A 26,656-nucleotide genomic window follows, 5' to 3' on the forward strand; every position below is an offset into this window, starting at 1 on the left:
GCACTTGTCAGTCATGCCAATGCCCACTGGCCACAGAGTAGCGCCATGAGCTTTCCACTAGGCTGATCAAAGACTGATCTGCTGATAGCAGGAACTGCTTTGGTATTAGAGAAATAGAATTGATTTTTTAAAATAAAACTAGAAGAGGTATGTGTTTCCATAAGACATCAAGGCAAATGCTCATTGATTTAAGGATATGCGGCAATGCCAAAAAGAAGGGAGGTGTAACGTTCAGCTGTAAGAATAGGTCATTTCCCTGGAAAGTGGAGTTCTGCTAAATGAGCATAATTCAGTGGTAATTGAAAGTCAACAGAATCAGAGTCTAAAGGCTACCCCTTCACTCTGAAGTACAGATTTGCAGGTTCTGCAGGTCTTATTCAAGAAAAATACACAGCAGGATGGCTTTAAACATGAGATCAGAAATTCCTAGTAATCAAACAGGATGCATGACAGTAGTTGAGAGGCACTGATGCAAACCTTTCCTGTCAGTGACATGGGTTAAAAGACTAGCAATGTGAAAGCAGAGACTGATAGGTAAGTATCAGATTAGGAAAATAATGATGCTGCTTGCAGAAGGCTGACTCCTTCAGAGAGGTGCAGATTCTTTCTGCCCTCCCCCCATGTATCGTTAAGAAATACCTTAGCAAAGCAACAGTCAATTTATTTCCAAAGCTTATTATCATGGGTCAAATCACCATACAGTTCTCCAGCCATCTCTCGCAAAGCATCTAAAAGGAAACCTTTTGCTCAAAGCCCAGTTACTGGAAGAATTTAAAGAATACCATGTCACAGGAGCCAATTGGAGTTGTCCCTAAGGACTGGATGATTGAACCCCCCATCACCCACCCCCCCTTCAGAGGTTTGACAGAGATGGAAGTGGGTGGGTAGATAAGGAGTGACCTGAGGTCTATATAAATTTAATTAGCCCATAATAAACTTCTCTCTTTGATGGGTATTTTCATTCATTTTTTTCACAACATCTTACAGCTTTTTTTTTTTTTATGTTAAGGATTGTCTTTAGTTCTTATTTTAAATGGATTTTTCTGTCACTTAACCCCATTCCAAACTCATATAGTGATGTTCCTGACAGGTTGCAGAAATTAATAGTAAAAAAAAAAATCTCAGTTATGGAATAAGTTTTCCAGTGAATATCTTACCTAAGAAAGTATTTGAAATGTATTCAGACACCTGGTTCCCCGATCGGCTCATTTCTGAAAGGTGTGTCAGCTCCCGGTTCAGCATTCTTTTGAACTGTTTATAAAGAACAAAAACGTATTAACCACCTAAAAAATAGCAGATTATCATTTTAGATGTTTCCAACTTTATTAAGAACCAAGAGACCGAGTGAGCAGACATCATTAGATAAATGATACCGTTTCTACAAAACACAATAATGTGAAATTATTCCAACGTCACCTTAGGGAAAAAAGGTTTTCTTAAGATTTCTTAGAATTAACATCTGATTTCTTTTGAAGATGCAAATATAGGAAAAGGAATTTTAACAGAGGTCAAGATCATTTCACTTAAAAATAACCACATTTTAAAATACGTTTATTGGAAATTAACTCTAAAATATAATTTGAGTTAATAATCTATAGAGTGAGAGGTGATTAAATGTGAAAAGTTTAAGGGAAAACAAAAGAAAAGATAAGCATTCTTTAAAAAGAGACACGTGTAAAAAGAATAGGGTTAAAATACAACACAGTCTATTTAAATACAATGTAATATAACATGCCCCTATTTCACCATAAGCAGCCTCAGTGGGCTAAGTGATAACACAATTAAATCATTACAGAGATTTTCTACTTCACAGAAAACATACACATGTAAATGTTTCACATTCTATCAAAGACACATAATGGAATCAAATTAACCCACCTTGATGTAACCCCAAGATACAGATAACAAATAGTTTGCCTCAGGCATTTTGGAATGCACTCCTTGCCACAATCCACAAAAATCCCTTTGAAAGAATTCACAGTTCTGAGAGAGCAGTCCCCAAAGGATCGGGAAAGGCTTGCAGATTCAGTGGTAAAATAATCAGAACTTATGACAGACAAAGCCTCCGAAATTTAGGGCATTTTCTAATACAAACAAAGCCCATCTTCGCACTCCATTCTTGCAAGAAGCCTATGTTCCCTGCTTCTTCCCTGGCAGAGAGAGTAATGAAATTAGGACGTGCACGAAGGTGCAAAAGCCTGTCCAAATGCATTCAGCTGGCTGGTTTGCAGCACTTATGAATTATGAATAGTCCTGGTGGCCGAAGGGGTTTCCACTCTAGATTAGTCCTGCTCAGCTGAACTCTGCAAGGAAGGAGCAATTCTTCTTTCCCGAGGGGATGCCAGACTAGGAAACACAGCCATCTTTTTAAAAGGAGAAGATTAAAATGGAGGAAGCCCCATGAATATTTAAAGCAATCCGAAGTCGGTACCCTCCCCCATTTCATTTAGGTGTTCTTCACCCTCTCTCCACTGCGGAGACCAGGACACTGCAGACGCAGCCTCCGTGCAGAGCTCAGCCGCTCTAAGGGTTTCGAAGTGACGGTGTGTTTGATTAATTTACTTTCCGAACATTAAAAAAAAACATGGAAAAAGCGAGAACTGTGGCTCTTTTCAAACTAGGCTTTCAGTATACAAGAATACTTTTTAAGCTAGCTTTTGGGGAGATTTTCTGCACACCAACGGCATGCCAGTGCATTTAGACTTCTTTCACAATGAAACGAATGGGAATAGAATTAATGATTTCGTTTTAAAAGTACTTCGTATGCAGAATATAATTTTCTGCCCTCCATCAGCTCATTAATATGCACATGAGACTGCATTCGACAAATGAATTAAACACATTTAACCTTTCCATCTAGGATCTGGAGTGAGTTAGGAAATACAAGCTATCGTTTGCTGCATGAATGGAGAATTATTCGGGGTTATGAAAGACTGTGCTGTTTTGGTATTTCAGTGTTACATCTTCTAATTCATGCTAGAAATATTTAAGAATTAAATTAATTTTTATTTTGTTTTTGAAATCTGGAGCATGCTGAGGAAGTCTTTCCTATAGTCTCTCTCTCTCTCTCTCTCTCTCTTTCTCTCTCTTTCACCTTGTCGGCTTTAGAAAGATCACAAGCAAGAAGAAAGTCTGAGACTAGAGCTCTGCAGTGGGATTCCCTACCCAGGCCCATCCCACTCCCCTCCTTCTCCCTCCTCCGTTACCCCACCCCTGGACTCCCAGGAGTTCAAGTACAGCACTTTAAAGAAATAGCGAAGCACCATGGCAACAGTCTCCGCACGCAATTGGCTCTCTTTCCTGTGAGGCACTCCCCTTTCAAATCAGCATCCTGCACAGACAATGGCTTCACTTCAAGCATCCAGGCCCCCTCATGCCACTGCCTGTGCCCGGGAGACTAGGCCTTTTGAGGTGAAGCCAATGCGAGTCAGTATTGCCGTCCTTTAGCTCACTGCTCTATGCATTGTCCTCAAAGAGGCATGCCAGTCACCCTCTTTCTGGGGAACCCTGCTGGTGTACGTGTGGGTCTTCCCATGATATGTTAGTAACAGTCACCAGAAATCTCTGAATTAATCATCTCAGCTAGTGTGTTTTACTTATCGAGCTGCTCTGCAATTTGAACTCCAGGTGAATCATGTAAGTTCTAAGTTGTTTATTTCTTTAAGACAAAACTGCTGTCATAATAGCCTCTTATTTTCAGTTCTCAAAAGACAGGCACTTACACTAAAGACTCAGAAGCTGAAAAAGACAGGTTTCTGTGCTCTGATGGATCAGCTGAATTTTGGCAAAGAAGCAAACTTTACTCGGAGCATTGCAAAAAAATGTCTTGTAGAAAGCATAGAGACAGATGGTTTTTTAAATTATGTCTCCGCACTAGACTTAGCCAAATGTAACATTCAAGCAATCATCCTCATTTTGGTTCCTTTGGTCTCTTGGAAATACTTAGGAAGATTTTGGAGTCAATCAGGTTTGTACTAGTTGAATAATGCCATTTCACCTCATGTATTTGGTAAATATTTACTGAACCCCAAAATGTGCCAAGCAATGCATTAAGGATATAGCAGTAAAAAAAAAGAAAACAAAAAACTCTCCCAAACAAACAAAAACACTTTTCATGCTTTTAATAAGCTTTCATGCTAATAGAAATAGTCAGATATATTAGGGCATGTTTATTAACCACAACAGTTACTGTCTGCTGAGGCTGGGGCCAACTCTTTATTAGCTGTATTGACCCTTCAGCTCAGGATATAGGAGCAGCTAGAAATTCAATCATAAAAGAATAGGAAAGACTTTCCTTCTTACTTTTTTTCTATCACCTCCCATTGCCACAGGATCCTGTTGGTATACATTGTCAATCAGTCCCAACGTGGGCACAGGGAGGTGGCTCTAAGCCACAGGGCTGAGAATAAACCAAACTCCTCACCTTTCCTGCAGAGCTCACAGATGGGTTAGTGAACTCATGTAAGTAGTTAACAGCTGAAAACCACCTCTCTCCTTCTCATGCCTAAATTAGTTCTCCTATGAGCCTTTTGCTAACGGCATGACAATGCCACCAAAACCCAAAGTCATTTTAAGGCAACCATAAAACACACAACATGATGAAGTAAGCAGATGGAGGTCACTCAGTGTCAGAAACTGACCCAGTCCTTTAAATGTTGCTTAGCAACAGCCTTTGGTTTTCCTCCTCCATAAGGGAGGGTCCAACCACATTGACTAAGGCAATCACGGCTCTCATCATAAAGCATTTATGAAGGGCCCACTTATATTGGGCTCTGTACAAACTAAGCAAGGCAGACATGGCCTTGGAGGAGCAGACAGGGGGTATCTTTTACATTCTAGTAAGGCAGAGTCCAATTAGTATGATTAGTTCTGGCCTGTGTGATGAGACACGTCAAGGAATGGAATAGCTTGTGTTTGAGGTTAAGGCTACGGAGACAGTGGGGAAGCTTGGCTTAGTGGGGTTTTCAGTGTCTGATTCCCATATGGGAGTTGTTTCTGTTGAGCCAGAGGTAGCTACGATGTAGTAGACGAATCTAGACTTTCATTCTCAGCTCTCGATAACAGGTAACAGTCTGGTGAAGTCACCTTAGCTCTCATATACAAAATGAGAGTGATGCATGATTTTAGGATCTCAGCCCAAACCTGTCAAGATTCTATGATAAATTTTGTGGCAGCCTCCTACTGTCTGGACATATGATTTACCGGCAAGCAAAATTTCCCAGAAAACAAAACTCTCTTAACGCTACAGAGAAAAACAACCCAAATCGGAAATGCTTCAGTCCAAAAGAATAGGTCACCGACAAAAGGAAGAGAAGTGGTTATCATCCCTCCAGAGTTTTATATTCTAAGACCCTTGGAGTCTCCCTGTCTCCTTATCAAGTTGGGTATTCAGTCCAGATAAGAAAATTAAACAGCTCCTGAGGTTAACTGTGGCCCAGGAGTTACGGGATTGAAAGGGAATAGACATTATTTACTTTATCAAATGCAGTAGAGAAATCCACAAACAGGAGCACACTATTTCAAAGATAAATGTGTCTCTACAACCTGAGGTACACATATCCTATTTTTCTATTAAGAAGCTGCCTTCACAAGAAAACCCTGTTAGAGCTTACCTAGAAATAATGTCCCCAGAGGAAATGGCCAAAGCCCCTTTTCAACAGACAAGCAAAGTTTGTGAATGAACCCTTAGTAATACAAATTCCTCCAGTGCTTCCTTAAACTTACGCCCAACACTAGATTCATGAACACGGCCAGAAGTTAGTTATTTTCTGAAAAGGGAAAAAGATATCATTCTCTACTTAAATAATTCGATATTGTTTGCCTAGCATATATCTTCTCTATAAAATCATATGTGAATTTTTTTGAATAGGCTACCTTTAATAGTGGGAAGTTACTTAAAATATATAGAATAGCAAAAGCTGAAATTGAATACAAGCATTTTGTTTTATGGCTTCAATTTTTCTTTGGCTTCAATGCTACTACGTACAGAGAATATTTTCTTCCGAGCCAATTTCTCCTGAAGGGATGGAACACTTCATCATTTTTCTATATTTCTCATCAGAGGACTAGTTTGGGCTTTGCACAAAGATCCACAGTAAAGCTAGAAACTCTCCTGAAAAGTTCTTGTTAAATCAATCACACAGGAAGCCTGGACTAGAATGATCTCGGAAATTCATCCTGGTTCTAAAACTTGTTGATTCTGTCTTTCTAAGAATAAAACCATCTAGAAGAGTAATAATACAAGGGACTAGTATCAAGCAAATAAAAGACCTACTTTTAAGACTAATCTGGGCTTGTTAGGGGGTGACCTGGAAATCACTTAAGAGTGAATCTTTAGTGATCAAAAATATTCTTCAGCCTATCAAAGGCTAGATAAAGCAGGTACTTTCCTCTCATTGATAACCTTAAGATGAAGTAAGTAGATGAAACCTGCAGATGAAAAAAAAGGTGTCCCTGAGAGGAAGACAACCTCAGGAGTCACCCTTGTGGGTGGCCATCTGCGCAGAAGCCCATCTGTGAGACAGGCGCCTTATTGTGTGAGATCTTCCTGTTTTTGCAGAACGAAACAACCGCCAAAGTCATTAAAGTCACAATGACTTTATTAGGGACTACATTTTGACTCATATTTTACACTTGGTTAGTCATAACTTAATAAGAATTCCCGGGCATGAGAAAAAGTGAAGGGGCTGAAAATTCTGCCTGGAATCACAGAATGCTAGTAGTGGTAGAAGGAGGTTGAAACTGCAGTGGCCGGCCCAGTTTAGTGAGAAATGGAAGTAAGGCAAGCTCGTCTCTTAGTTCTGGCACTCACCTGATGTGTGACCTTGGGTAAGATGAATTACCTTCTTGGGGCCCAGTTTCTGTAGTTGTAAAATGGAAAATTTATCAGGTTCTTTCTCATTTTGAAAAAAATTGCTTCTTCCGTATACCTAAGTTTACACATGAAGGAACGAAGACCCAAAGAAGTGAAGGACTCGAATTCCTAAACACCTACACTTTCCTTTGCAAAATCTGATTTAAACAACAACAATGGGAATATAGTGTACTTTTTCTAAACCCCTTTATCACACTCACAATTCCCACAATTCTTAACATTTCAGGTTATCCGACAATGCATCTCATCTCTTGTCTCCTTTTTGTCTTTCCCTATGAACTCTACCATCTATTTGAAACTTGACGTCCAATTTGTTTAATGACATATTTGTCTTATTTGAGAGGCAAATGAAATTGAACTGAGTTGGTAATGGGGTTAAGAAAGGAATAACTTGCCATTGTCCATTAATATCCACTTAACTGGAGACTATATAGTTCCATGATGGGGCATTCTAGCAGAAAAGTTCTGCTCTATTACTGGAGCAAACCCCTGGTGCTCCAAGGAATATAGTTAAGTCGTTCTAACTGTCCATGTGCCAGATCAGAAAGAAATGCATCTAAACGTATTAGAATTGAGTGATTCTCTTCTTAACTGTCCAGTGATGTAATAATCCACAATAGATATGTAATGAAAAACAATCATGGACATCTCTACCATAATTCTGTAACAAAACATTGGCATTTATGATGAAGCTAAAAGAGAGTAAATTCCATTTGCTGGTTAGAGGACTAGTATCTGTTCAAGAGACATTTTAAAAGTCAAGGTAGGGACAAACCATTAGTGCTTTCATACAGAGAACTGAAAAAAAAAATCAAAAGAATTTAAATATAACTTTGAATATAACTGCTCTACAACTTGATACTAGGTCTTGAACAGTTCTCAAAATTATTACCATAGTTGTTTCTTTTTACCCAACTGTCTATCTATACTCTTTGCTGCTGTCTCTTTTTCTCAGAATTTCTGGAAACTTTTCAAGAGGAGATATGGCACACATTATTGGGATGCTAAAAAAACGGACTTTTCCAAGACCCAAAGTAATCTCCATAAAAATATTTAGAGAAATTTCTCATGAACTAACATTCCCCTAACTCTGAGAGTTGCTGCAATGACACAATTTAATAGACAAAAGACACTATATTTATACCCAAAGACTTATATTTTCATTATGCATTTTTAACTATATATACATCTATATGTATATATATGTATAAGCTATGATTTATAAATATAGTGTGTGAGTATATACATGTTTTCACATATGTAGGGTTTCTAGATTTAGTAAATAAAAATTCAGGGTACCCAGTTAAATTTAAATTTCAGATAAACAACAAATGTTTCTTTTTAGTATAAATATGTCCCAGATATCACATGTCCTAAATATCCCTTAAAGAGACTGGATTTCAAAGTCATACACTCATAATGTGTAAGGTTTAGAGGTACTGTATATTTTTAGATAATTTAAAATATTCAAACTTGTTCTTTTTGACACAAGTCTTTCCTTCTGATGAAAAATACCTGCAACTCTTACTGAAGCTTCACAGTTTCATTTTATGTACCTGACCTTTCCCTTTTAATATGGTTGTTAATAGTGACAGACCCCCAAAAAGGTACTATGACAGACTGAGGATGCTGGCCTGATAATTACACACAGCAGAGGCTTTATTTTTCTACAGATGACAAAAATCACAGTAGCAATGAGAAAAATCAAGGAATCAAAGTAAGCTATTTAGTTACTCTTTTGTTTTTCCATTTAAGCCTTCTACAACTTCTTCTGTGCACGATGGCTAATATTTAACCTCAAGCTTCTAAAGCCAGTTCCAGGGCCATGGGACGTTAATGCGATTCCAAAGCAGAAGACTAAGGTCTCTTTTGAATGATTACATAGCCAGAGGTTCTACAACTTGTTACATTTTTAAAATTAGAAATCTTACCATGGATCAGACCCACGGTCCTTTCAGTTTAGTGTCCTCTCCCGACCAGCGGAAAACACGACCTATGCTTCAAGGCCTTCATATTTAACTTGAAAGCAATGCCACAGAACAGGAAAATCATCCCCCAAACATTCTACGTTCTTTTCATAACCCCATAAAAATTGGTCATGATTTTCTTTAAGAACTGATTTGCAATTTTATCGTATAACATCTCCTGGGTTGCTTAAAATCCTGCATTAAATATTGCCTTATTAAAATTTCCACTATTTTTGCAGCCATAAAAAATCTACCATAGCTGATTTTTGAGATTACTACTATACCCCTTTTAAACACAATCTGCAGCATATCTTGTGTTTAATATCAATTATATTGATTTCAGCTAGCAACTTTCACATACCCTTTGAGATAAAAGACAACGGGATGCTTCAAAACGTCCCCTGGGAATCGCTGCTTCTGGATTAGCAGTTTCCCAGGGTTGGGACAGCCGCTTAGTCTGGAAATGTTCAAGATCAACTCTAGGGACCATCAAATAAATAAAGAAAATCCCTGGGTTACATAGAAGTATCCTTTTCTTCCCTGGATAAATATATGTTATCTGTTGGTATTTTGGTAATCCCTACGCTAGAATACGTCCTTGCAAATTGAGAAGAATCTACCATAGGTTAGAGATTTGAACATATTTTTAAATCATAAAGGATGAATGCAGTAGTCTTAAGTAATTTTATCCTCAAAAAAGACAGTTATACTTGTTTTGCATTTTGTTTTTCCTATTATTAGCTACCAAAGTTTAGAAGAGATGGATGGATGCTTTGCAGAACAGCGCACCCCCAGATGTACAGGTTTGTTGGGTGCATGAAACTACTTATAAAAGTAGTTTCAGAGTTAGATGCATAGGTTATACATGAAGTAGAAGGGGTTCTGACTACAGGATGGCCTTACCCATGGGGTCTAACAGCATAAATAAGACTCTAACAGCAGACCCAACATCATAAAAACATGACATAGGATCAGCTGAGTATACAACTGGGTCTGAAAATAAAATCCTATATTGTAACTTAGACTGAGAAACTTGGCAAGTTGTTGAGTTTCTTGGAGACTAAGTTTTTCTATCTTTAAAATCGGAAGGTTAGAAACAATATATATACAGTGGTCGGTAAAGTGTCTGAGACTGTTGTAGAATTTGTACTTAAAACTGAGTTTTTCTCTGAATTTTCAAAGAATCTGAGCTCTTGGCACCTTTTTCACTTGGCTTGCATCTGGGTGGAGGTTTTGGTTGGCTCTTTAGCACCTAAACTCTTTTCTTTTCATTGTTGACAAGAAATTAACTAGAGAATTTCCCTGATATGCTGCTGCAGGTGTGATGCAGTGCCATGTCATATAGATTACGTGACACATGAGTTACTCACAGAAGTTCTGGCTCGCTGGTTGACATTTAGATTATTCATCAGTCTAAGGAGTGTAAACCAGAATTGCCAGAAAGATAGATGAAACCTGTCAGATAAAGCCGTAACTCAAAATGGCCTTGTGTTAAAGCCATACCTTTAAAAAGTTTATTTTGGAGATGTCGAGCTGTTTCAAATCTAGCCTTTCATGATTTCATGACTTAGCCAATTTCCTCAAATTTAGAGACTTCAGAACTCTTTATGTATTAACCAGAAGCCATGAATGGCCACAGATTGCCTGACATAAGGACAGCTGTACCAAGTATGCATTTTACTCAGATTTCCACAGTTCAGGTCGATCCAGCAGCCTATCTGAATTAATTGAATATGTGGCCAAGGTGGGGATGAGAGGAGTACCAGCAATATGTCAGGAATGAAAAATACAACCAAACAATAGCATAATGACTAAGCTCCTATGCCCCAGACACAACAGATATGGCAAATGGATGAGTTTTAGACACAACATGTATTCACAGATATGCTCCCAGCTGAGTGTGCAGTGGCTATTGTCAGTCTCTGTAGAGCTTAGATTCTTGTCCACAGGATGCAGACTTTTCAAGAGAAAGGTAAGCTGAATACCCCGATGTCGAACCGAACAACAACAAAAATGTGCTTCATATTTCTGCTCACTAGGAAAGAACATTTGTCCCCAAGACTTCGTTCTGTGTTATCTGATTGCATTTGGGGAAGGCTCTGGTGCAAGCTTTTGCTGCTTCTGAGGGTACTTTGAAGAGCCACTGTGAACCAGATGGGAATTTCTCATCAAAGCTAACAATTAGAAAAACTAGAATTGGTCATGGGAAGCACCTATGTGTAGCACGGTACAGTGCAACAGGAAACAGGATTCTTGGGTTCTAATAGATTTGCCACTAACAATATAGTTGGTCCTCAACAAATTAAGTTTCCGAGCCATCATGCACATGATCCAACAAATATTTATTTGAATGCCTAGAGCTATTCTAAATGCCAGAACTACAATAATGAACAAGGTCGACACAATTCATGTCACCAATAACCTTACAGTCAAAGGGAGGAGATTAGTAAAAACCCAAGTTCTACAACAAGAACAACAAAAAAAGTCAAAAATCATAAATTGTGACAGCAAATTGTAAAACAAATAAGCTACTGACTTAGGATAATTAGAGAAGACCTCTCCAAAGAGAAAACATCTAAGCTGAGGTCTGAAAAATAAGAAGGTCGAGCTCTAGCTTTAAAATTCTATGATTATACGTTTTGTTGGCAAGGCATGGAAGAATATAATAAATTACCCTGTGGATTTCCTTTTAATTATTATTATTTTTAAAACTTTTATTGGTGTGCAAAATACACACAAAATAGTGTACAAAATGACCATACTTCTTTAACAAGCACTCAGGTAGGAAAGGAGAATATTACCAGCAAAAAAGTCCATTTTGCTCTCTTCCAATCATTAACCACCGCATTTCAAAGGTAACATCCTGATAAAAAATATTAGTTTTCCCTGCTGTTGTTCTTTTATAAAAATGTAAACATACATCATACTAATCTTTTGGTTTGCCTTTTAATTATTATTTTTAAGTCATTTGACTTTGAAGTGAAGAGAACAGATTTGATTCTAAGCATCATGATTTAGTGACTGAGAGTCTTGGACACAGCTTGTAGCCTGTAGCCATTGAATATGGAGATATACTAATACTTTCCTCTTGGTGAGCATCAGATGAGATAACATAGGTGAGAGTGCTGTGTATGGAGCAAAGGGCTCTTCAGATAGGTTTCCTTACCATGCTATCTTGGATCTGGCAACACAAAAATAACAAACAGCTATACACTTAAAGAGAGTGGCCCTTTACGTAATGCTCTATCTTGGTACCGCAGGAAGCTTTGAGAGCAAATAAGCTATAAGTGAAGAAATGGGCCTTAAAAATCTCTACACTGCCCCATAATTAATGTTCCCTCAGGCAAAACCAGAGTCCTTGAGAAAGTGCAGTCCTGGCTCATGGAGTTAGATTTGAAAAGTGTTCAAAGAAGAAAAATCTCTCCTGAATTATTTCTTACCAGTATCTCCTCCTTCTTCATTACCTTTACCAAAAAGCTCATTTTTTACTCATTTTAACTCAATATATTTATTTTACTTTAAAAAAAAGAGAATCCAGTCTTGCCCAGGGGTTCATGTTTTTGTTTGTTTATTTTGGCAAAGTTCTCCTATTTTAGGATTTATCAAGGGCCCTGAAAAGCCTTTTTTTGAAAAGCAACCTATGACCTTTCAAAGTTAGAAATTTCACTAGTTTACTATGCAGCATTCAACAATGACCTGACCTTAATGCTTCAAACATGCAAAAAAGGATTATTCGTAAAGGAGTGTTTTTAATTATTGCAAGCAAAATAAAATGAACGTCCTGAAATTAAATTATACTGATTTTAAAGTGTTTAAAAAATAATACTGATAAATCTTGTTTGCATGGGACGCTTCCATGCAATTGGTAAGACAGATGCAAATCAATGTGGTGCAACTAGATCTTAAGTGTGTTAAAATACAGCAGGGAAAAATTCAGTGGCAGCTCATCCTGTCAAGAACACAAGTAATGTACTAGCCCTGGCCAAGAAAAACATACCCATTGCATCAATAAACGCAGATCTAGCTAAATCATTCTGACTCAATTACAGAATGGAGCCAGGAGCAGTGATCGCAATGGACAGGGACTGAGGCAGGGAGGGCACTGTGCCCTTTCATCTTGGTGGATGGGTAGCATCTGGTCAGTGAAACTGACCCTTCTGGGCTATCTACAGCAGGAGTTGGAGTCCATCTCATTAGTGACCCATCAGAAAGTCTCTAGTCTTCTCACAGGCAAACGGGTGTGCAAAAGGATACTGGAAATGCACATTACCCCTGGATAGTCTAAGCATGTTCCATGAATTTAAAGTTTTTGAAAATGCAAGAAAATGTTTCCATCTTTAAACAGTGCTGTGCCCACCAGTGAGGTCATTACCTGTCCTAGCATTGGTCAAAACCAGGATAAGCTATCAAAACTCCCAATGCCAACAAATGTCCTAAATGACCAAATCAAGTAGAACTGCGAGAGCTTTTCCAAATAAAACAAAACCAAAATCAATTACCACCAACTGACAAAAGCCTTCATCTGCTTTTCACTTCCCTCCTGACAGACAGAAGTAGAGCTATGCCTCCTTGATAATTTTTAGCCCGACTACCACTATAAGCAAATGTGGAGCCTCAAAAATGCAAAGCAGAATTTCAGGACTCAAGAGCTTGCAAACTGGAGCAGACATAAATAAAACCCCAGATAATGAAAATGTTAGCTATGATATTAACCAATAAGATAGCTAAGAGGATGGTCTATGAAAATTTGATCCAAGTCAGGGTAGCTAAGGCAGGGTTTCAAAAAAAGAAAGCCAAGAAGTCTAGCAGACCAGGAGTAGGTTCATAGTACAGGGCCTGATGATGTATCGGAGCCAAAGGGAGGTTTTCTAGGCAACAGGATACCAAGAGAGGGGTAGAGCCAACATTTCTTCATTCTCAGGTTATAATAAAACTCTTCCTTGTTTTCAATAGATCTTCTGATATTGAGGGTAGAGAGGAAGTTGGAAGTCCACTGTTGGGAACAACCAGAGCTACTAAAATTTTAGTCTATTTTTTTCAACTCTGTCGGTTCTTTTCCTATACTCAGCTGATTCTCCTGGTTATTAAATAATCTCCTCTCCCCCCTTTCGCCCCCAGCAGTGAAATCTCCTTTTACATATTTTAACTTTTAAATTCAAGTCTTCTGTATCTTATAACGGCTAAAAAACTAAGTTTTCTTATCCATCCAGGAGTTGAAAATTTTCTTTTCATTTCCTACATTATATGCTAAGAAAATTTCTAACTTTGTCCTACTTGATAAAATAAGTAATGATTAGCAATGGGTAAATATCAGAAGAGCTAAAGTTAGACTATCAAGGATATTTTGGCATGGAATGATTTCCCTTAATAAACATTATCCACTAGTCCCTTTTTATTGGTGGAGGATATGTTCCACCCCCAGTGGATGCATGAAACTGAAGACAGTACTGCACTCTATATATATACAATGTTTTTTCCCATACATTCATACCTATGATAAAGTTTAATTTACAAATTAGGCACAGTAAGAGATTAACAACAATAAATACTAAAATAAAACAATTATAACAATATACTGTAATAAAAGTTACGGGAATGTGGCCTCTCTCTCGAAATATCTTATTGTACAAATTTAATGCTTTTTCCGTCTCAATTAAGTACTTATCACACAGTGTGGCCATGACTTTTGCAGCTTGAGGAGCAAAACTGGCACAAATTTCTTTTGCACAATTTCACCAATAGAAGATTTATTCTTACCATAGATCTTAGCAACCTCAGCATGTGATTTTTTTCTTTCCTTATTGAGAACTTTTACCTTTTCACTTAAAGGAAGCACTTTATAACTTCTCTTTGGCATATCTGAATGGCCAGCAGCACTACTCTAGTGCTTTGGGTCCATTATTATGTAAAATGTAAAGTAAGGGTCACGTGAACACAAGCACTGAGATACCAGGACAGTTGATCTGATAACCCCGCTGGCTACTAAGTGACTATTGGGCAGGATATGCTGGACAAAGGGGTGAATCACGTGCCTCCGGGTGGGTGAAGTGGGACGGTGTGTGATTTCATCACACTAATCAGAACAGCGCGCAATTTAAAACTTAGAAATTGTTTACTTCTGGAATTTTCCATTAAATATTTTTGGACTGCAGTTGACCACGGGCTACTGAAATGGTGGAAAGCAAAACCACAGATAAGGGGGAGGGACTACTATAAACGAGATAATCAGTTCTTCCCAAGTCATTTTCCCTTTATTTTTTCCTGCATCTGCTCATTTTAAGTAGTTAGGTTAAGAGTTCAGAGTTTGTCAATGTTTTATGGCAAGATATTCGCAACATGTGCTTAACTCAGACATCTGAGTTAAACATCAAAACTCATCTTGAGCTACCTAAACACATCAAAATGTATCTCTATCTACTGTAAATGAGGTTTATTTGATTTAAAACGTTGACAAGGCATTAATTACATCAATATTGTTTCTAAATTGTGTAGCTGCCAACACTGTTGAACCCAACTCCACCAAGATGTCGATGACACAACTCAAGAATCCAGAAATCTTATTTGAGTTGGGAGAGCTTTGCATAATTTGGGCCACTGGGCAGAAACATTCTGGGGTACAGGGATAGGGTCAACCTGAGATCACTGTCTTCGTTTCTACTTCCAAAGCCAACAGCTCTGCTAAGTAGCAGAGAGAATTGGAACGTTGACTGTTTTTCCACCAGTTGGTAAAACTCTCCAATTTATCACCTTCAGTTTCAGAGAGAGGAAAGGAAGAAATAGAAAGAAACTGAAGGAGTTTTACTAATCACAGGGTTTTTACTACTTAAACTTTGGCATTGGGATCAGTGGGAAAGCAAATAAGTATCAAAGCCTTAAAAATGTTGCCTTTTAATCCATTAATTCCATTTATGGGAATCTAACCTAAGAATGAAGAAATAGGCTATTATGTTAACTGAAAAAGTTGGAAATAAATTTATCTGTAGGGTAGCATTTCAATTATGTGAGGATGAAAATGTTAATCCTGGTTGCCTTAATGAGTTTTTTATCTGATGATATATGTATGTATATATATGTCTATTATATTAATATGTATTAATTCAGATATATTAATATGTATAGTTATTCAGAAATTGAAACAGCAAAAAGCAAAGAGAAGAAAAACAAAACAACCAATGCCAGGGACATTTAGAGTAACTTACTCCAACTATTTCCTGCTAGATTTTGATCACACAATTTTCAGGAATACTAAATTAGTTCTCTTTACTTGAAATGATTAAGACATGTAGAGCTTTTATTCATGAAGAGTAATGAGAAGGTTAAAAATCATTGCAAGCTAAAGAGGGAATGCCCCACGTCTTTCTTAAGCTTAATCAGCTTTTTGCTGAAGATGAAGAGCAAGCTGGATTTTAGGACCTTAATCTTCCACTAATTAACCTGATGACTCTGGAGAAGTCATGTCATAATAAAATTACTTTTCATTTAGATTTCTTTTTTATATTTTACAAAGATCTGTGGCGCATATTAGATATTTAACCCTCAGTTTTTATAATCCTCATCTATAAAATGAAGTCTTAAAATAGGTAATACCTATGGCTCCATTATGGGCTCAAAGTTCGGGAATTTTGTCTAATGCAACCGCATAAGACTATAGCTAGAAAGAATACATTCAGGTCTCTTTTGGTTAGGTTTATCAACTTTTACCATCCCTACTGACCAAAGACATTAGATAGTTGCCAGATTATCACTCCACTTTGCCCCATTTGATTAGCTTTAGCACACAGCCTATGTGGTTGAGCTGGACAGATATTTTTATTTAATGATAACACCTCTTCTTACTGTTTTCTTTCCAAAATAACCATTTAAAATTTTCAGATATAAAATGCCAAGACCCCTTGTCTTAAATGCAAATTTATTTATTTTTTTTTTTTTTTGCGGTACGCGGGCCTCTCACTGCTGTGGCCTCTCCCGTTGTGGAGCACAGGCTCTGGACGCGCAGGCTCAGCGGCCATGGCTCACGGGCCCAGCCGCTCCGCGGCATGTGGGATCTTCCCGGACCGGGACACGAACCCGTGTCCCCTGCATCGGCAGGCGGACTCTCAACCACTGTGCCACCAGGGAAGCCCTTAAATGCAAATTTTTTAAACTGGATAAGTCACTTTTACCTTCTGGTATCTGTGTTCAAATTTCATTTTTATAATTTGCTGAGGGTTATAACATTACGCACTATGCTGTTATCAAAGAATAAAGGGAACTGGGCCATTTAGAGTTTTAAAATGACTATCTTTAAGATGACCATATTCTGAATAGCTAAAAAAAGAAAAAAGAGATGAAATTGAGCCATGAAGATGAATTTTCTTTTCAATAAGTTCACTAAACTTCAATCTCTGAAGGTTTTTAAATGGCAAGTAATTAGCTGAAGAAACATGTGACTCATGAGCAGAATTGCATGATTTATAGCTTTTAAACTCTACTCCATAAAGAGGAAAAAGTATCAGGCACTTTTTAAAGAGAAAAAGATTATCAGTGACTTCCCACAACAGAAACAAAAGAAACAGGAGTTTTACTGTCTTCTTCACTTCTAAATAACTTAACAGTCCTTTCTTTGTGGAAACACTTGGCTACTTTAAAGCAAATCAAACAAAGGAAGTTACAGTAAAATATCCAAGAGACTAAACAGTTTGGCACCAGTTGAGGGAAACATCACGTACAACTGGGCAAGACAGAGAGGGGTTGGCAGATCCCTGAAAAATGCTAAAGTGGAGGGATGTGCAGAGATGCACGGTGACAACTGGCACAGAGCCTTCTAGAGTGTGAAATCTATTGACCGTGGCACAAGTTTGCCCTGGTATCTTCTGGTTTGGTAAGTCCTGGCTTCCAGAGCTGAGCTATCTCTACTTGCTGAGCACACGTTTACTTAGAAGTAAGATGTGTTGGAAGAATAGCACAAGAACAAGCTCCACCCTTGGCCTTTTCTTTCATAGATAACAATGGCATGGATCTGGGGAGGCTTCTAGACCGGGGCATACTCTAAAAGAAAAAAAACAATGAGAAAGAAGTATAAAAAGATGTAAAACAAACCTTTATTCCATTGACATAGTGTAATTCTATTTTTCAAAACTAGTGTTCTAGATTTATACTTGTACTCTAAACATAATTACCTGATTTTTTTAATGTGGAGAGAAAGGCTCCCATTAAAATGACTTATTTATTCTATTTTGAGAATATCAGCTCTTATCAGCTAGCCAGAGGTGCACCAATCAATGGTAATGTTCCTTCACTTCATTCCTTCTTGTTTTTTAGAGATTTGTTCACTTGGGCACTTTCAAGTGAGTTAAGTGGGCTAAATGGATTAGAATTCAGTGGAGAAAATGGTTCTGTAAATACCAATGCAAAAGTATTTCAATTAAGTAAAACAGATTACAGATCAAATTTACTACGAAGCACTAAACAAATTTCAAAATCTTCGATTTAGGTTTTGATAAGAATAGAACGTGGAATACTGACTTACACTCAATAATACAACACTATTTTGTCAGAAAGAGTAACTGAAATAATGCTGGATAAAGAATAAACAACTTAATTTTCTATTTCATCTCTGCATGAAGACAAATCTAAGGGAGACAGTCTCCATGTTACTTCTAGGAAATTTCCCTATATTGATTACTGCTACAGAAACATCGCTCCTCTGTTTTATGGTCATATTGCATGCATTGGAAAGGACATAGTATATGATGAAATTGCCCCAATTATTTTAATCGTAATAAAATGAAAAAAATTACAGGAATAGCCTCTGTTTTCTTTTTATTTCGGGGGTTGGGGGAGGGGGGGTAGGTAAAAGGGAAATTAGAGGGTAGGCTAAAGTCCTTTAAACAAAACTTACTATCTTATCTTAGGTCATGTTAGAGAAGACTTTGGGGAAAAAAATAGACCTTGAATTTAGCAAACTGATACAGTGGATTAGTTTAATATCATTATTTACAGTTTTATGGATGCTTTAGAACCATTTTCTATAACTACGGTTATTCTTCCCCCTCTTCTATGTTAATGGACACTGCTTCCCAGCCACAAAGACAGAGCTGGAGGTTATTAATGGCCAATCTAGAGGCCCAGAATATGGTGATTGCAGACTAGGATTCTGAACCAGACCTACCCATCAGCGATAGCCAGAGTTAGAAGAATAAGACCTCCCAGAAACCACAACAAAATTCCCTTATAAGAATGATTAACTATCTCTTTATTTCTATATTTATCTGTCCCATTGGGGTCATTGGTGGTGAGTCAGATGGCCCTGGGTATGAATCCTGGCTCTCATCTTTACCTTAGGCAATTTACTTCAACTCTCTAAGCCACACTCTACTCATCTGTAAAATGGGGATAATAACAGTACCTATCCAAAGAGCTGCTGTGAGTATTAATGACAGAATGTAGATCAGGAGCTTAGCACAGTATCTGCACACAAAGTATACACCTGCAAAAATAGATTGGTTGTTCACTATTATTGTTCTATTGATAAATACAAGAGCTGAAGTAGACCATGGAGACAGTCCTCTCCAACAATTTTTTTTTGTAGTTAAGAAAATGCAAAGATTCAAAATGATTTAATTGTTTAACATAAAACACCTCAATAAAGGCAGAGCTAGAACTCAAACTCATGGCTTATTCCCAGGCTCTTTCCACTTTGCTGTCTCTAGTACCATACATATCTGAGCAGTAGAGAAAGAAAAATTGGACCAAAACACTGTATGAGTCCCCCTCTTGGCCATCAGAACTGATTTTTATTCTATTCTGCCCTCTAATCCAAGGTCACCTCCAACATTTGTGGAGCCACATATCATAAGTCTAATTGTATAAGGATATAAATTAAGCTACCTCCAATACTCCTACTTTGACAGACATCCCTTCCTATGGAAGGCCAGATTGAATTTAGAAAACCTGAACACCTTGCATATGGTAGTGCAGGGGGATCTAGTTCGTGGACCACGCCCTGCCCCATTCTTTCCCCATGTCCTAGCACCACCAGGGACCTTGTATGTGGGTCCCATAAGTACACCCTCTGCTTAGACAGCCTGCATGTCCAAGCTTCTCCCACACTACTGTCTCAAGCCAGATTGCTGCCTCTTGGCTACTCCTTGGGCTTAAAGGTATGCTTTCCTGCAGCACACCCAGGAAAGAGGCCTGCATAGGCCCTGGGAGTGAGTTCAAAGCCATTTGAGCAGACAATGTGAGGGGGGATGCAGTATGGAAGGGGGAGCACAGGTGCTCCCGCGACCCAGCAGCCTCCCCAGGTCCTGGAGCAGAGCACAGCTGAATACAGACTAGGCTAGGCTCTCTATAAGCACAGTGCCCAGGAAGAGGGGTCCTCCTGCCCCATGGGGGGCACTGCTCTAATCATGTCATTCAATTTTGCGTCAAAGTGGAATGAATCCCTTTCAATAATTGGTTACCTGTCTATCATCTTCCGAACAGAGTTCTAAGATGAATCCATTGATCAATAAGGTCTATTTCCTTTCAGTTCTGCTGGATCCAACATTTCCCATCCTTACAAATTATACGACTGGATAGAGAATGACTCACCAACTGTAAGGGAATCAACCTATCATGGTCACATTCCAGTGACATGCAGCTTGGGTCCCAGGTGGCTCCAGGCTGGTAGAATTCGATGACTTAATTCCCTCCCACCCAAGAGCACAGGCAAGTAGTTGGCTTCACGTTTGGTACTCTAGTACGGCTACACCTGAAGAATCGGAAAAATAAACCTGTAGAGCTGAGAGGACTCATTTCCCCTGTCATGGTATCTGTAGTGGACTTTCTGATGCCCTTTAGAGAAAAAGGTCCGTCTGTCTCCCGTTCCCATATTATAGACTTCCTTAGCAAACATTTACTGAAATACTGGGTCCTGGTGCTCCATTCTCAAGAGAGTGCTGATATTATTCAGGACTGCTCTTTTCAACAACAGAACATCCATTTTCATTGATAAGGCCCAAACCTTTGTACTACACATAAAATAGCCCCAGGGCAAAGCTAGTTGAGAAAGAAAAGTGTAGTGGGGGACTTGTGGGGGAAAGTTAGGTCAGTGACCAGCTGCTTGAAGATAGCTCCTTACTGGGTATTACATCTTTTTTTTTTTTTTTTTTTGCGGTACGCGGGCCTCTCACTGCCGTGGCCTCTCCCGTTGCGGAGCACAGGCTCCGGACGCGCAGGCTCAGCGGCCATGGCTCACGGGCCCAGCCGCTCCTCGGCATGTGGGATCTTCCCGGACCGGGGCACGAATCCATGTCCCCTGCATCGGCAGGCGGACTCTCAACCACTTCGCCACCAAGGAAGCCCCTGGGTATTATATCTTTTGAAAGGCATTCAACATGCCGGGTACGAATGACCCCTTTGACATTTTTCACCTGAAAATTTTAGGCCAGAGACACTGTTTCTCAGTCAAAGCTCCCTCTTTCCCCTCAGTCACAACGCCACCTCACTGGGATTGTTCTGGGTCGGTCCTTCCTCAGCCACTGTTGTTGCAACTCTGTACTTTTCAGCCTGCGTCTGTCAGGAAGGAGACAGGAAATTCTAGTCACCCTCACAGCAGCTGCGCCATTCCTCCTCTCCTCCTCCAATGACGTCGGTTGGCTTTGGTGACACGAGGTCAGGAACTGAGCTACAGTGAAGGTCAGGAAGATAGGTCAGTGTTTATGCCGCTGTTGGGCTGGGGACCCTGCTGAGGCTATTTGCTTTCTTCCTTTCTATACTGTTTCTCTTTCCGTTCCTCTTTTTATAATGCGCAGCCAAAGCATCCTGTTTTCAAAACATCTGACTGTTTTGCCACTGAGGAACTCATGCTCTGATGCATTTCGCTGAAGTGTAAGACAATTCTTCTAATTCAGGAGGTGATAAAAGTTGAAACAACAAATTAATGAACAAATCTAAGAAGGCAATCTGTGCTTACAGAAAACAGCTCTCACCCGTCTAGCTGCTGGCAGAAGGTTCACTAGATATCCTTTTCATCTTGAAAGACAATGTCATTGCCCTGTAAAACTCCTACTTAATTTATTCCATCTTGTTGTAATTCTTGGGGGAAAATAATCTACAATACCGACCCACCTGGCTGCATCTTTCCCTGTAATTCTGGAATTCCATTTGGCCTGTGGCCAGCATTAAGGAATGAGGGAAATTTGAGCCAAGGAAAAGACTATGTTTTTGTAAGTCACAAAACATCTTATCTTACTCTCTGGGCTCTGAAGCACACTTGGGATGGTTGCAATCTTTGAGTCACGGTTTCCTTCAAAACGGTTAAGAAAAAGCAACAAACAAATCCATCCCTACCCAGATGAAGTGCATATAAAGACTACTTGTTTTCCTCTACTAGACGCAGTTGACGTTCTACCATTTGCATGTAGACTGGCATACATGTAATCTCCAAACCCCTAAGCAAAACCCAGGCTCTCCCATCACCACTCTCATGCAAGTTCAGAGGCTGCAAACAAAACTCAGCAGTCACTTAGCTGATCAGAACTAGAGACAGATAGTTTTATGCAAAGATGTAGCAGAGGCTATTAATAAGTTATCACTTCTTGAACTTTTGCTTCACATCAGGGGCCTTGCTGAGTGCTTTAGACGTATTATCTCAATCTTCACAGCAACCCCAGTAAGGTAGGGACCACGTTCATCCCTGTTTTACATATGAGAAAGTTGAGTCTTAGAGCAGTTAAGTAAGTTGGCCAAGGTCAAGTAGCTAGTAAATGATAGAAACAGGATCTGAACCATGATCTTTGGACTCCAAAGCCCATGCTTTTCACAAACGTCCTGTATAGAACATCTTCACACTTACTTCCAAGTCTGTAACTCAGAGATTTGCCACAGCTCCTGTGTTCAGTGAGAGTAAGCAGGAGATGAGCGAAAAAGACTACACAGTAATGATGATGACGATCATGATATTTTTAAATTAAATGTGAATTTTAGTTTTACCACAGATAATTCAGTTCCCCCTAAACTGGTATAGATCAATTTCTTTTTGGTGGCCACAATAATATTCACAGTATATTATATTATATGTGCCATGGATTAACCCTGAGATGATTGTCAGTATAATCAAGACTTTGAGATTGGGGGTAGGTAAAAAGAGAGCTAAGTAAAGAGAGAGAGATCTTTTTAAAAATTGAAACTGACTTCAGCTGTCATCTGGACATTATTCATCCACTGGGTAATTGCTTTGCCCTACAACCTCTCCACTGTAGCTCTAGAAATAGGTGAAGCTGCATGCCTTCTACTTAAGCTAACTGTGTCAGCATTAAGGTTTAGCCCTTTCTTTAGGGTTAGCTCTATTCAACTTTCATTGCTTCCTGCACAGGGCACCATAAAGGAGGAGCGGAAGCCTGAATTCTCACTAGGTCCTACACAGTCCCTGGTGTCAGAGCCTCAGTAACTATACACTGAATATGAGATCATTTGTAATAAATTTGCAAGATAGACAGTGTCTAATTTCAGCACTCCAGACATAAACCTGGTTAGAATCTACAAGGCATCAACAGTCGAAACGAAAACTAATGGCAATTTGCAGTTTCTCAATGAGTAATCTTTTTCTCCAGAGGGAGAAAGTTGCCCACTTTATCTTAGTGACTCCAGAAGAAAGTTCAGGGTGTCCTTTATGGTGAAACCTGCTAAAAAACTATCCCTAAATACCAGATCTCCATCTTGCATGTGTATCAATGATCACAAAATGCAAAGAACAGAGTATCTGTGAATGTTTCACAGGAGGCTAAAGCCTGTGTGAAAATCCTCCTACATGAACTCCAGTGTGGTTTGGAGAAGTTATGCAGTTACGCCCTCCTCATGGGGAAGCAGCTGGTTGAGATTTACAACAGCCTGGAAAAACCCAGAATTTAGCTTCAATTGAGAACTTCAGAGAAAAGTCAGTAAATAGTTAAAACTCAAACCTTTTTTTTTCCAAGTTGAACCTGAACTAAAATTTGAGAGAGCCTTATTTTTTTTGCCCTTTCATTAACCAATAAACAAGAGTAAGAAAAGTCCACTCTCTATACCACCCCCCCTTACCCCGCCAACCTTCAGGACATGATGCTTCCTCTACTCAGATCCTCTGAGCAGGAGCCAGCAAGTCTTGAAGGGAAGGTGATACTTTTAACCCCAGGAAAAAGGGAGGAGGGACACACATGCGGGGCTGGAAAGGGCATGTTGGCAGGTGTGGAGCAAAATCTCTTCCCAGCCCCAGAACCTTAAGACAATAAGATAATACCTCAGGCTAGGATGATTGGGGATTTTGAAATGTGTATTTATGAGGGTGCAGTGTTAAGGCTTTCAATTAAAATAATACATACACACACATATATGTGCATATAGATAGATAGATGATAGATAGATAGATATAAAATCAACAGTCTCCAAGAGAAAAATACAAACTAAAAGCAACAACTCTCACTACATAAATTAGCACTCTAAATCCAGGTGTTACTTAAACAAATGATATAATGGTAGATAATTAAAGCTCTTCAACACTAAGTTTTGCCTGGGCATGGTACATAAAACCATTTCTTTGCAGTATGGGTGGAACTTCATTTCATATGATTCCACTTTGTAAAGCAGCAAACTTTAAAAAAATAACTTTCTTTTTTGGAGACAAAGTATACTGTTTCTTTTTTTAATCTTAGGTCATACCAGCATCACAAAAGAAATGTTGGAGAATATCAGAACATCCTTCTGAGGAGAATTTCAGAATTTATGAAACTTCAGGGCAAACCATTCTCACCATCGATATACAGAAATCACATTATTTTCTTGTTCAGACACACATATATAACACCTGACTGCAACGCAACATTTTACCCTATGGATTCATTCAGATTTTATCTTCCTGCTAACTGTTTACAAAAAAATAAAAAAGCATTTTCACTTGTATGGTGATTGGTACACTTCATAAACACCCCTCACCTTAAACACATTCCGCACAGCATCACTAAGAAAGAAGTTTAGGAATTAAAGCCTGCTGAGGATTTTAAACTTTTGCTGTAGCATCACGACGCAAGCAAAGTGGAGCACTTTGGAACAGAATCATCGGAGGCAGATCAACAAAGCTGACAGTGGCGTCCCCATGCACCTCTGCTGCTGGCGGAGGCCAGGGCAGCCCGGAGCTCCCCGCGCGGTCACACTTTAATGAATAAAACGGTCATCTCTTACCTTGTTAGACGCCATCTCGCTGACAGAGCGGTAGGTCTGTATGGTCTCTAGCTGGTCTAAGCACCAGTCCAGTTCCTCCAGCGTTTCCATTGCTAATTTTTGATAAGATTCTTCTGCAAACAAACACACAGACATGTAGTTAGGCTGGAGCTGCTGCAGGCTGTCCATAGCCGAGTCACCGCTGCCGCCGCTGATCCCGGCGCTACTGAAGGTGGCCCCGTGCTCCTTCATTATTTGCACGCCGACTCCTTCCTTCCAGCTCTCTCCACCAGGAGAACAAATCCGGTGCTCTGCCCGGAATGGCTCGTGCCAAGTTTTCACCCCCCCCCCGCCCGCCCCCAGGCTGGATGAGGTGTCTGCGATCTACCAAGAAACTTCCTTTGAGGAAGAAGGCGGGAACCGGCTCTTAAAAGCTCATCTGCATACATGAGTCCTAAAACTCAAGGCACAAGCAGTCAGTTTTCTCAGGCTCTCTCTGCCTTCGTCATCTTGGGGCTCTTTAGGGTGCGTGATGTCATTTCTGAATGTTTGCAGTCTAGAGGAGAAATGAGGAAAGCATTTTCTCCTTTGGCTTTTCTTCTAAATGAAACGTACAATCGAAAACTGGAGGGGGGAAACTGACAGTTACGTTGTTGGAAGGCCAAGCAGTCATTCATTCTGGGGAATGTGCAAATGTTGGAATAACTTTCAATTCAGCAAACACTGACCAGCACAAGTCTTCCTCTCTTGCGAGTCTCCCTCTTAAGTAGAGGCAAAATGAGGTCTCCCTGATAAGAGTGCAGTCTCAGAGAAACCGTCTGGAGTTTTACATGAACACATTTATTGGCTGGGGAGTCAGGCAGTTCTTGTTATACTAAACAAAGCTAAAACTTCTCTTCTGCAACTGCCAGGATCACAGGGAAATTCTGAACCAGACTTTCAGGTGGAGCCAGATGTGAACGCCGTAGATTTTCTAATTAAAGCCGGGGCCTCGGATTTGTCACTGTAGGAATCCAGACTTTCTGTAAATATGTCTCAGTGGCCCATTCAAAAATTATTGCTTTTAAGATCATATTTTTTCTGGGTAATGAAACTCTTTTTAAGTGCTCACAATACGTCATTTCATACCCAAAAGTTCGTGAGTCTAAGCTAATACTTAAGGTTATTGACTTAAGAACCCTATGTTAATAAACACTGAAATTAATTTTATAAATGCTAGATGAACCAATGATGCTACAGACAGTTATAAAAACCAGTCAGACTCTCCTGCATACATGACTGATTTTTGAAGGGAACACCATCCATTAACTCTACCAAGCTTTCTGGAATGCAAGCACACAATAAGCACTAATAAAATTAAAAATCTCACATGAAATTCTATTATAAGGAAAAGACTCACACATTCCTGTCATATTTAGAATACATTTTTCATATGCTCATGCAGAAATCCTAGGGAGATCACATAGCTTTTATATTATTATTTGAATACTTTTATGTGTGTGGCACTCATACTTGAAGCAGAAAAGGGAATAAACAGGAGAGAGATTCCAAGTGACAAGGAGCCACTTGGCACCGATGCACATTTCAAAGAATAGGTGTCTTGTTCATCCCCCACATATGCCTACCCTTCAGGATAAACAGGGGTTAAAATTCAACA

At 39.2% G+C, this 26,656-nt stretch overlaps 1 protein-coding gene across 5 annotated transcripts in view; it reads right to left on the reverse strand.

Moving 5' to 3' along the window:
* PDE4B (phosphodiesterase 4B) overlaps positions 1 to 26,656 on the reverse strand; it is a 596,036-nt gene that overhangs the window by 16,593 nt on the left and 552,787 nt on the right. For 2 of the 5 annotated variants that reach the window (XM_029227603.1, XM_029227604.1), the window contains 2 exons: positions 25,021 to 25,133; positions 1,158 to 1,251 (listed from right to left, as the gene is read on the reverse strand). In XM_029227603.1, the coding sequence (XP_029083436.1) occupies positions 1,158 to 1,251; positions 25,021 to 25,133 (207 nt within the window). The other 3 variants (XM_029227606.1, XM_029227605.1, XM_029227607.1) reach the window with 3 other exon arrangements.

Source organism: Monodon monoceros, unplaced genomic scaffold, assembly GCF_005190385.1.
Source record: "Monodon monoceros isolate NGI ecotype Baffin Bay Population unplaced genomic scaffold, NGI_Narwhal_1 Super_Scaffold_18, whole genome shotgun sequence".
Taxonomy (NCBI): Eukaryota; Metazoa; Chordata; class Mammalia; order Artiodactyla; family Monodontidae; genus Monodon; species Monodon monoceros.